The sequence below is a fragment of the Ranitomeya imitator genome, chromosome 8 (assembly GCF_032444005.1).
Source record: "Ranitomeya imitator isolate aRanImi1 chromosome 8, aRanImi1.pri, whole genome shotgun sequence".
NCBI classification, from domain to species: Eukaryota; Metazoa; Chordata; class Amphibia; order Anura; family Dendrobatidae; genus Ranitomeya; species Ranitomeya imitator.
Window position 1 is genome coordinate 106,447,335 of NC_091289.1, and position 11,878 is coordinate 106,459,212.

The following is an 11,878-nucleotide window of genomic DNA, read 5'->3' on the forward strand; positions in this document are numbered from 1 at the left end:
TAGTTAAAAACGCCAGGGGGGTGACAGGTTCCCTTTAACGACCAGAGGTATTTTTGGTTTTGCATTTTCATTTTTTGCTCCCCTTCTTTCCAGAGCCATAACTTTTTTTAATTTTTTACTGAAAATCGCCATGTGAGGATTTGTTTTTTGTGGGAAAAGTTGTATTTTTGAACGACACCATTGATTTTACCATGTCATGTACTAGAAAACAGGAAAAAAAAAAATAAATTCCAAGTGCAGTGAAATTGCAAAAAAAGTGCCATCGCACACTTGTGTTTTTGTTTTTTTTCACCCTGTTCACTAACTGCTAAAACTGACCTGCCATTATGATTCTCCAGGTCATTACGAGTTCATAGACACCAAACATGTCTAGGTTCTTTTTTTATCTAAGTGGTGAAAAAAAATTCCAAACTTTGTTAAAAAAAAAAAAGCACCATCTTTCAATACTCATAGCATCTCCACTTTTTGCGATCTCGAGTTGGGTGAGCGCTTATTTTTTGCGTGCCAAGCTTTTAATGCAATGTCACTGCGACCAAAAAAACATAATTCTGGCGTTTTGACTTTTTTTCTCTCTACGCTGTTTAGCGATCAGGTTAACCCTTTTTTTATCTGATAGATCGGGCGATTCTGAACGTGACGATACCAAATATGCGTATGTTTGGGTTTTTTATTGTTTTACTTTGAATGGGGCAAAAGGGGGGTGTTTTGAAGTTTTATGTTTATTTTATTTTTTTTATATTTTTAAAAACTTTTTTTTTTTAACTTTTGGCATGCTTCAATAGTCTCCATGGGAGACTAGAAGCTGCCATAACCCGATTGGCTCTGCTACATACAGACAATGATCAGATCACCTTCTGTCAGCAAAATGTAATGGTGACCACTCTCTGCTCAGTCTCGATCTTTCTGCAGCTTTCGACACTGTTGACCACTGTCTCCTACTCTCTGGGCTCCAGTCACTAGGTATTAAGGACACTGCTCTCTCCTGGTTCTCCTCCTATCTTTCTGACCGCTCCTTCAGTGTTCTGTTCGCTGGCTCCGCTTCATCTCCTCTTCCTCTCACTCTCGGGGTACCTCAGGGCTCAGTCCTTGGCCCCCTTCTCTTCTCCGTCTACACGGCCCCAAATGGACAGACCATCAGCAGATTTGGCTTTCAGTACCATCTATATGCCGATGACACACAACTATACATGTCATCCCCTGACCTTACCCCCGCTGTACTACAGAATGCCAGTGACTGTCTGTCTGCAGTCTCCAACATCATGTCCGCTCTCTATCTGAAACTCTATCTTTCCAAAACCGAACTTCTTCTCCCGCCATCTGCTAATCTCCCTAAATCTGACATTTCCCTCTCCGTGGGTGGCACCATAATAACACCCCGGCAGCAGGCGTGCTCTCTGGGTGTTATGTTTGACTCCTTCACCTCCCATATACAATCTCTTGCCCCCGCTCATGCCGCTTACACCTAAAGAACATCTCTAGAATCCACCCTTTTCTTACCATGGAAACAACAAAATCCCTCACTGTCGCCCTGATCCACTCCCGCCTGGACTACTGCAACGCTCTATTAATTGGCCTCTCCCTTACTCGACTTTCCCCTCTCTAGTCCATCCTTAATGCAGCAGCCAGGGTCCTCCAACTGGCTAATCATTACTCGAATGCGTCCGCTCTTTGCCAGTCGTTACACTGGCTGCCCATTCATTATAGGATCCAAATCAAAGTACTTGTTCTCACCAAAAAACTCTCCACAATGCGGCATCCCCTTATTTCTCCTCCCTCATTTCTGTCTATTGGTCTAGCCTATCACTGCGCTCTGCAAATGTCTTTCGACTAACCTCTGCACTAATCCATACCTCCCATTCCCGACTCCAAGACTTCTCCCACGTTGCGCCAATCCTTTGGAATGCTCTACTCTAAGAAATTAGGACCAGCCACAACTTTTACAGTCTTAGGCGCTCCATCAAAACACATTTGTTCAGAGTGGCCTATCACGTTCCCTAATCAAAGTCATTTTATGTGTAAGTGTGCATGTGTAGCCCATTCACTATTTCCACCTATCCCCAACCCCCTGAAGATGGCTGATCCTTCATTGTAAATACAGCATTGTAATACACACCTGTACTTTGTATCCCCCCCACCTCACTGTAGATTGTAAGCTATCACGAGCAGGGTTGTTTTATTTTGCTTTAATCATTATATTATTGTTAACGCTGTTACTAATGACTGTTGTGTTTGAAACTGTTTAACTGTAAAGCGCAGCGAAATATGTTGGCGCTATATAAATAAAGATTATTATTATTATCACCTGTAAATAGCAGATTTGCTGACTTGCTATGAGTGTCAACCACTGGGTGTCGCTCAGAGCAATCTGGCAGTAACAACAACAGAGGTCTCCAGGAGACCTCTGGTTTTCATGCCAACCTATCGGTGACCCACAGTCACGTGACAGGGGTCACCGATTGACGGATTTCTGGGCCGATGGCCAGAAGCGCTCTTTAAATGCTGCTGTCAGAGTTTGACAACAGCATTCAACGGGTTAATAGCTGCGGGTGGATCGCGATTCCACCCACGGCTGTGTCGGGCACATGTCAGCTGTTCAAAACAGCCGACATGTGCCGGGAAAGATCTGGGCTCACCACCGGAGCCCACATCAAAGGGAGGGAATCCGACACTGGCATAAATGTAAGCCCGATGTCGGAAAGGGGTTAATCCAGATCTGGGAGGAGACCCTCAGGTGAACATCCACTGCCTCATCAGGAGCATGCCCAGGCATTGTAGAAGGGTCATAGAGGCACACACACTACTGAGCATTATTTCCTTGTCTTAAAGCATTTCCAATGAAGTTGGATCAGCCTGTAATTTGATTTTCCACTTTGATTTTTACTCTTTCCAAATACAGACCGCTAACCCTGTTTGTCTGTCTGTCCTGCTGGGTCAGCTGGGTCAGCGAGTCTGGGGTCTAAATGAAGGTAGCACCCGTGTCCTCCAGGTATCCCAATCGACCCTGTTCTTACTACGGGTGTCCGTGGCTCACGTAGTCATGCCCCCTTCTGAGCCCCCCGGACCGTGGTCCAGAGGCTCCACGTTCAATTATAATTAAAACGAATGTGAACTTCTCCATCTGTGTCTCCATTTCCATTAGTTACAGCGGTAATCTCTGTAAAATCTGTATACCATCGTGGGAACCGCAGCGCTCTGACCGGCAGAAATGAACTTACTGCTGATCAGAGCTGGTGATTCTGGCCCTGTGGCACAGATGACGGTATGGGAAACACCGGATGTGTGGGACCCCATTCATTTGAATGGGGTCCGGGTTTAGGTACCATTCTGGTACCCGAACCGAACTTTTTAAAAAGGTTCTGCTGAATCCACTGGACCCAAACATACAACGGTTTGCCTATCACTTATGGCTATGAGTAAGCCTCTCTGAAGTAAAACTCAAGGAATGCTAATAAGGAAACTTTGAACCTTAAGGGTAGATAAGAGCACATCTGATGCGGTTACATGTTTTTTTCTTACAGATGTTATGGAACTTTTTTCATTGTGGGAATGTGAACAGACAATCTTAACATTTTTTAGCCTTAATATTTTTACAGCTCTGCCAAAAGTCTGTCATTAATTATATTTTCAGCTCATTGTTTATACTCCTTCTTAGTGAAAATATAAATATTGTTGTATATTAAATAATATTTCCTTCTTGGCGGTACAAGAAAACGAAAAACGGGGTCAAAAACTCTAAAGTTTATAAATAGACATTTTAAAGATTTTTCTCACAGGATAATAACATTATTCCTAAAGGTGCAGCCAAAAATATTTCACATTGTTGTTATTACATTTGCACAGAGAATAATATTAGAAGAAGCACTAGCAAAAGTAGCATATAATACTGTAGCTAAACTTTCAAAACGATTCCCCTATAATGATTGTTCAGCTACATGTTTGTGACAGAAGTATGGACTTTCAATGTGGAATATACAGTGCCTTGCAAAAGTATTCGGCCCCCTGGAACTGTTCAACCTTTTAGGGCAGCACGGTGGCTCAGTGAATAGCACTTGGGTTCAAATCCCACTAAGGACAACATCTGTCATGTTCTCCTCATGTTTGTGTGGGTTTCTTCCGGGTAATCCGGTTTCCTCCCACATTACAAAAACATACTGATAGGGATTCTAGATTGTGAGCTGCATCGGGTACAGCAATGATAATGTGTGTAAAGCGCTGCGGAATATGTTAGCGCTATACATAAAAATAAAGATTATTATTTAACCTTTTCCCACATATCACGCTTCAAACATAAAGATACCAAATGTACATTTTTGGTAAAGAATCAACAACAAGTGGAACACAATTGTGAAGTTGAACGGAATTTATTGGTTATTTTAAATTTTTGTGGAAATTCAAAAACTGAAAAGAGGGGCATGCAATATTATTCGGTCCCTTTAACTTAATACTTTGTTGCGCCACCTTTTGCGGCGATTACAGCTGCAGGTCTCTTGGGGTATGTGTCTATCAGTTTTGTGCATTGAGAGACTGAAATTCTTGCCCATTCTTCCTTGGCAAACAGCTCGAGCTCAGTGAGGTTTGATGGATATCGTTTGTGAACAGCAGTTTTCAGCTCTTTCCACAGATTCTCGATTGGATTGAGGTCTGGACTTTGACTTGGCCATTCTAACACCTGGATACATTTATTTGTGAACCATTCCATTGTAGATTTTGCTTTTTGTTTGGGATCATTGTTTTGTTGGAAGACAAATCTCCGTCCCAGTCTCAGGTCTTTTTCAGACTCCAACAGGTTTTCTTCGTCCTGTATTTGGCTCCATCCTTCTTCCCATGAATTTTAACCATCTTCCCTGTCCCTGCTGAAGAAAAGCAGGTCCAAACCATGATGCTGCCACCACCATGTTTGACATTAGGGATGGTGTGTTCAGGGTGATGAGCTGTGTTGCCTTCACACCAAATCGTTGGCATTGTTGCCAAAAGTTTGATTTTGGTTTCATCTGACCAGAGCACCTTCTTCCACATGTTTGGTGTGTCTCCCAGGTCGCTTGTTGCAAACTTTAAACAACACTTTGTATGGATATCTTTGAAAATGGCTTTCTTCTTGCCACTCATCCATAAAGGCCAGATTTGTGCAGTGTACCACTGATTGTTGTCCTATGCACAGACTGTCCCACCTCCGCTGTAGATCTCTGCAGTTCATCCAGAGTGATCATGGGCCTCTTGGCTGCATCTCTGATCAGCCTTTTCCTTGTTTGAGATGAAAGTTTAGAGGGACGGCCAGGTCTTGGTAGATTTGCAGTGGTATGATACTCGTTCCATTTCAATATAATTGCTTGCACAGTGCTCCTTGGGATGTTAAAAGTTTTGGAAATCATTTTGTATCAAAATCCGGCTTTAAACTTCTCCACAACAGTATCACGGACCTGCCTGTTGTATTCCTTGGTCTTCATGATGCTCTCTGTGCTTCAAACAGAACCCTGAGACTATCACAGAGCAGGTGCTTTTATACGGAGACTTGATTACACACAGGTGGATTATATTTATCATCATTAGGCATTTAGGACAACATTGGATCATTCAGAGATCCATAATGAACTTCTGGAGTGAGTTTGCTGCACTGAAAGTAAAGGGGCCGAATAATTATGCACGCCCCACTTTTCAGTTTTTAAATTTCCACAAAAATGTAAAATAACCAACACATTTCGCTCAACTTCACAATTGTGTTCCACTTGTTGTTGATTCTTCACCAAAAATTAACATTTAGCATCTTTATGTTTGAAGCATGATATGTGGGAAAAGGTTGAAAAGTTCCAGAGGGCTGAATACTTTCGCAAGGCACTGTAATTCCATAAATCTAACAGCTGAGAAATGAAGAAATATTAAAAACCACACAGTAGGCGTGTACAGAGCATGGTCATGCTTGCCAACTTTTCCTAACTTTTTGACAAGTAAGAAAATGGCATCGTCTGGTGTCAGGGTGCTACTATTTCACAACGCATTTCCATGAAGGACTGATGCCTTTCTACACAAAAAAAATCAACACAGAGGGGTCCTCTCTCTCTCTCTCTCTATCTCTCTATCTGTCCTATAGAGTGTAAGCTCTTATGGCTAGTGGGTCCATTCTCTCTTCTGTAGAGTGTAAGCTGTTATGGCTAGCGGGTCCATTCTCTCTTCTGTAGAGTGTAAGCTGTTATGGCTAGCGGGTCCATTCTCTCTTCTGTAGAGTGTAAGCTGTTATGGCTAGCGGGTCCATTCTCTCTTCTGTAGAGTGTAAGCTGTTATAGCTAGCGGGTCCATTCTCTCTTCTGTAGAGTGTAAGCTGTTATGGCTAGCGGGTCCATTCTCTCTTCTGTAGAGTGTAAGCTGTTATGGCTAGCGGGTCCATTCTCTCTTCTGTAGAGTGTAAGCTGTTATGGCTAGCGGGTCCATTCTCTCTTCTGTAGAGTGTAAGCTGTTATGGCTAGCGGGTCCATTCTCTCTTCTGTAGAGTGTAAGCTGTTATGGCTAGCGGGTCCATTCTCTCTTCTGTAGAGTGTAAGCTGCTATGGCTAGCGGGTCCATTCTCTCTTCTGTAGAGTGTAAGCTGTTATGGCTAGCGGGTCCATTCTCTCTTCTGTAGAGTGTAAGCTCTTATGGCTAGCGGGTCCATTCTCTCTTCTGTAGGGTGTAAGCTCTTGAGGCTAGCAGGTCCATTATCTCTTCTGTAGGGTGTAAGCTCTTATGGCTAGCGGGTCCATTCTCTCTTCTGTAGAGTGTAAGCTCTTGAGGCTAGCAGGTCAATTATCTCTTCTGTAGGGTGTAAGCTCTTATGGCTAGCGGGTTCATTCTCTCTTCTGTAGAGTGTAAGCTCTTATTGCTAGCGGGTCCATTCTCTCTTCTGTAGAGTGTAAGCTCTTATTGCTAGCGGGTCCATTCTCTCTTCTGTAGAGTGTAAGCTCTTGAGGCTAGCGGATCCATTCTCTCTTCTGTAGAGTGTAAGCTCTTGAGTCTAGCGGGTCCAGTCTCTCTTCTGTAGAGTGTAAGCTCTTATGATGAGCAGGGTCTTTTCTCTCTCTGTCTCTCCTGTAGATTATAAGGTCTTATGGTACACTCTCTCTCTCTCTCTACTCTTATCCACATGTATTTTCTGACCAATTACAAGCTTTTGAGTATTGAGATTGATGCAAATTTATTTGCAGTAATCACATTTTTTAGAAAAATTCAGCGTCAGTAAATTAAAATTTTAAAGGATCTGCTCATCTCTAATGATCATATTTTCCCACACTGAATATAATAATATATTTATACCTACAGTATATCATTCACTATGTCTAGTTAAGATTCGACGGTTGCCCTTTGATGCATCTAGCCATAAAGAAACCTAAGGACTGTGGTAAATAATATAATAATTTAGGATTCAGTGAAATATCTTAAATGTAGGGGTCTTCCCATTTTAGACATTATGGCTTATGCATAGACTATGTCTGAAATCTCTGATTGACATAGGTCTCACCTCTGAGCAATACATGTCAAGAACAATATCACACCTGCACCCAAGTGTTCTGCCTGATGCAGTGGCTGCTGGTGGTCACATCTGGGTGGGGAAAGACTGGAGTAGTGTCCATGCAGTTGGCACCCACCATACTGAGCAGGTGTTGGAAGACCCACATTCTTGAAATAGTTAAAGATCCCAGAATGGAATCCCACATCTTTCAGACACTTATAGCATACCCATGGCATAAAGCATGCATGACAAACTGGTGAACAGATGTCCTTAGTGACGGGGCCATCTTTTTAAAATCTGACCAGGGTCACTTTATGTGGTAATAACTCTGGAATTCTTCAACATATCCCAATGATTTTGAAAATGTTTTTTCGTGGCACATTATACTTTATGATAATGGTGAATTTAGGTCTATATTTTTTATATGTAAAGACAAAACATATCAGAAATTTGTCAAAGATGTAAAAAAAATAGCAATTTCCAAACTTTGAGTGATTATCTGTTTAATCCAAAACAGTCATACCACACAAAACCATTAATAAATAACCCTGACGAAGAGGGATGGAGTCCCTCGAAACGCGTTAGTTCGTTCTTTTGCCCCAGCAAGGCTCCGTAGCCTCGTGCCGTCACACGCTGCAGAGCACTGTTGGACGTTTTTTTTCAGCCACGCATCTAGGGACGCCACCGGCCGGGGCGCTTCTGGCTCTGCGCGCCTTCCAACTACTCTTGCCGCCTGGTTATTTGGAATCCTGTACAGCAGCACCCGCAGGTCATCACACCAATTGGGACCACATTCCACGACTTAGGCAAAGAGTAAGTGTTCATTATTTTCACTTATGACCGCTACTAGCAGCATTAGTTCCGGTACTAGTGGTTTGTTGGCACACTAGTTTTTCCAGGAGGTAAAATCCCAAATTTACAGCCTGCTTAGTAATTTTAGCGCGATACCTCATTTTTAGCTTTTCATTAATAAATAACATTTCCCACATGTCTGCTTCAAATCAGCATAATTTGAACAATTTATTTTATTTTGCTAGCATTCTAGGAGGTTTAAAAATGTAGCAGTCATTTTTTTATTTTTTCATGGAAATTTACAAAATTTATTTTTTTAGGGACCTATCCAGGTGGGAAGTGATTTTAGGGGTCCTATACTTTGGAAATACCCTAAAGTGATGCATTTTAAAAACAGCACTCCTCTGACATACTAAAAACTGTTGTCAGATAGTTTAGTAACCCTTCAGGTGCTTTTCAGGAATTAATACAAAGTGGTGTGATAGGAATGAAAAAGTGTATTTTTACCACCTAAATGTAGCTGACTTTTTAACAGGTCAGTGTAGCCGGCAGAGTCTAAGGTCACTATTTGCTCGTGAATTGCCATAGCAAACATCAGGATCACACAATCATGATCTCAGGGTGCCAATGGGGATAAAGAGGGAGCCCCCATGCTCTTTTAACAATTTATATGATATAGTCATTATTGACAGCAGCATCTAAGGGGTTAAACAGATATGGATGGTGCAAACACCGATTGTGGCTGATGCAGCAAGTTGTCGGCTATAGTAGACAGCTGATAGCTGCGGGATTGTCACCTGTAGGGGGAGGCTATGCTCTTATAGCGCAAGTCAGTAAAAAGACGTATTAGTGGTCATTAAGGGGTTAAATATTTGTAAACAACAAACAGTCAAAAATGGAAGCACAGTCAATACACAAAATGGAAAAGATGACAAAATCTAGTTCACTGCTACATATAATAGTTTGTAATCACATCCAACATTACATTGGATCTACAGCATCATGAAATGCGGCACTACTAAGGACTTCCATAGAACAAAATGAAAAAGGCAACTAAGACCGCACAATAGGCATGGTTCTAGCTACTAACCAGATGTGATTAAATATGGCAATATACAAAAAAAACAATCAGCCACATAGACGAGGAATCATCATAAGTCATTGTGTCTGACGTATGAGACGTGTTCGCGCATCACATAGGCTCGTCTATACATTCTGTATGTGATATGTCATATTAGCCTCCAAGGTGTTCTCTTAACTAAGAAATATTAAAGGTGAAATATGGAATTAGTACACAAAGTAATTTACCAACTTTCTAGTGATTGACGGCTAAAGCTAAAAGAATAACGTTCCTGCGAACAGTCTTCCCAATTCTATTGTAAACATCTTGTAAAAGTGCGAACGATTCAGAACAACTAGCGCCCAACACAAGCGTCTTACCTGGATCATGGAATGGCACTAATGCAAAGTTATACAAAGGCTTTTTCGGTCTGCTTAAAGATGTTTCTAAAATCTTTGATGCTCCTTCTATCACTTGTACTAAGTCATCGTACATGGATCCGGTCACATCAAAAACAAATGCTAAAGTAGAGGCTCCATCCGGTGTTTTTCCTTCATCTGGCTCCGTTTCTGCACAGGAATTTTGAAGTTGAAGCAGGAGTAAAAGGACTGTGAGATGTAAGGAAAGGCTCTTCCATTTATTCATCCTTCCTTACAAAGTCCTCTTCACTAATAGAAAGTCACTTTACTGGGCTGAAGAATAAGTCCTTATGACATGGCTTTCCTATCTGTCCAGCTTTCAGTAGGCTCTAAAACTGCATGAAACAATGAACAGTTCAATGGGCTGAACCAAACTGTGCTCCAAATTCTATTTTCTTTTTGCTTAGTGGAAAGAACAAAGGTTTTAGTTTCTTTCTTAAGTCGTGACTGCCACCTGCTGGAAATGTTACTAAAGAACATTACAGTCAAGTTAGACTATACCCAGAAATGTCAAACTCAAATACACAGAGGGACAAAATTAAAAACTTGGACAAAGTCACAGGTCAACCATGAAATGTACTAAACAAAAGTCTACAATTGAGGATGTGTTTCCTTATCATCAAATATGATGAAGATTAATTATTATCTATTAACATTAATATTTACATAGAATATAATAAACACAATCACAAATGGGGCATACTACATAGAATACAAAGGAAAGAAAAAAGGATCCGAAAAAAGCAGCTCTTCTGTATGGGAATATGTCAGGAGGTAGAGAATACTAAGGGAGAATGTGGAACTTACACTTAAAAACCCCTCACACATGCAACCAAGTCATCAAAGAATTATAATCAGCCTGCGGCTTTCATGAGGACGCTGCAAAGAGAGCACTGAACAAACTAAAAAAAAGAAAAAGCGCCAGCTGACAATTCATAAAGCGTGGAAGGTGATAATGCAGATAAGGAAACTCACATGGACAGGGGAGAAGCAATTGGCCCCCAAACCTTGTATCCTGGGGCAATCGAACCCTGTCAGTCGTGATCACACTGCTGCCGCCCCTCTGGATTTGGTGTGCACCTCTGTGTCCGCTGTCAGAATGCTGGGTCAGCAGGGTTGTGACACAGCTGCATATTATTAACTCCTCTTACTGTTGGTAACGATGGATCACTCCCATTGACACCAATGGCTATGGTGAAAAAAGTTATTTAAAGGGAACCTGTAACCCCGAAAATCGCAGGTGAGGTAAGCCCACCGGCATCAGGGGCTTATCTGCAGCATTCTGTAATGCTGTAGATAAGCCCCCAATGTTACCTGAAAGAGGAGAAAAAGATGTTATATTATACTCACCCAGGGGCGGTCCCGCTGCTGGTCCGGTCGGATGGGCGTCTCTGCTCCGCTGCGGCGCCTCCCATCTTCATTACAAGACGTCCTCTTCTGATCTTCAGCCACGGCTCCAGCGCAGGCGTACTTTGCTCTGCCCTGTTGAGGGCAGAGGATAGTACTGCAGTGCGCAGGCGCCGGAAAGGTCAGAGGCCCGGCGCCTGCGCACTGCAGTACTTTGTCTGCCCTCAACAGGGCAGAGCAAAGTACGCCTGCGCCAGAGCCGTGGCTGAAGATCAGAAGAGGACGTCTTGTAATGAAGATGGGAGGCGTCGCAGCGGACCGGAGACGCCCATCCGACCTGACCAGCAGCGGGACCGCCCCTGGGTGAGTATAATATAACGTCTTTTTCTCCTCTTTCAGGATACATCGGGGGCTTATCTACAGCATTAAAGAATGCTGCAGATAAGCCCCTGATGCCGGTGGGCTTACCTCACCCGCGAATTTCGGGGTGACAGGTTCCCTTTAATGTCAGCATAAAAACATTTTAAAAAAATGATAACACATTTCAGGCAGAACTCCCTTCCTCAGGCATAAAAACCAATACAATTACAAACATAAATGGAAATGCCGAAACCTGGAACTTTAGAAAAGCTGATTTCAACAAATTAATGGAAGAGCTTAGGTCCCTTTCACACATCAGTTTTTAGCTGTCTGGCACAATCCGCTGAATTTTGAAAAAAAAAACAGCTCCGTTGCAAATTGTGAAAAACTGATGTGATCCGTTTTTTTGCTGGATTGTTTTTT

At 42.3% G+C, this 11,878-nt stretch overlaps 1 protein-coding gene across 1 annotated transcript in view; it reads right to left on the reverse strand.

The window, feature by feature from the left end:
- The window catches only part of HMCN1 (hemicentin 1), a 733,390-nt gene extending 723,283 nt beyond the window's left edge, over window positions 1-10,107 (reverse strand). Inside the window, exon 1 of the mRNA XM_069737257.1 lies at window positions 9,710-10,107. Within this exon, the coding sequence (XP_069593358.1) occupies window positions 9,710-9,974 (265 nt within the window). The 5' untranslated portion in view covers window positions 9,975-10,107. The remainder of the gene's footprint in view (window positions 1-9,709) is intronic.
- Between the last annotated feature and the right edge of the window lie 1,771 nt (window positions 10,108-11,878).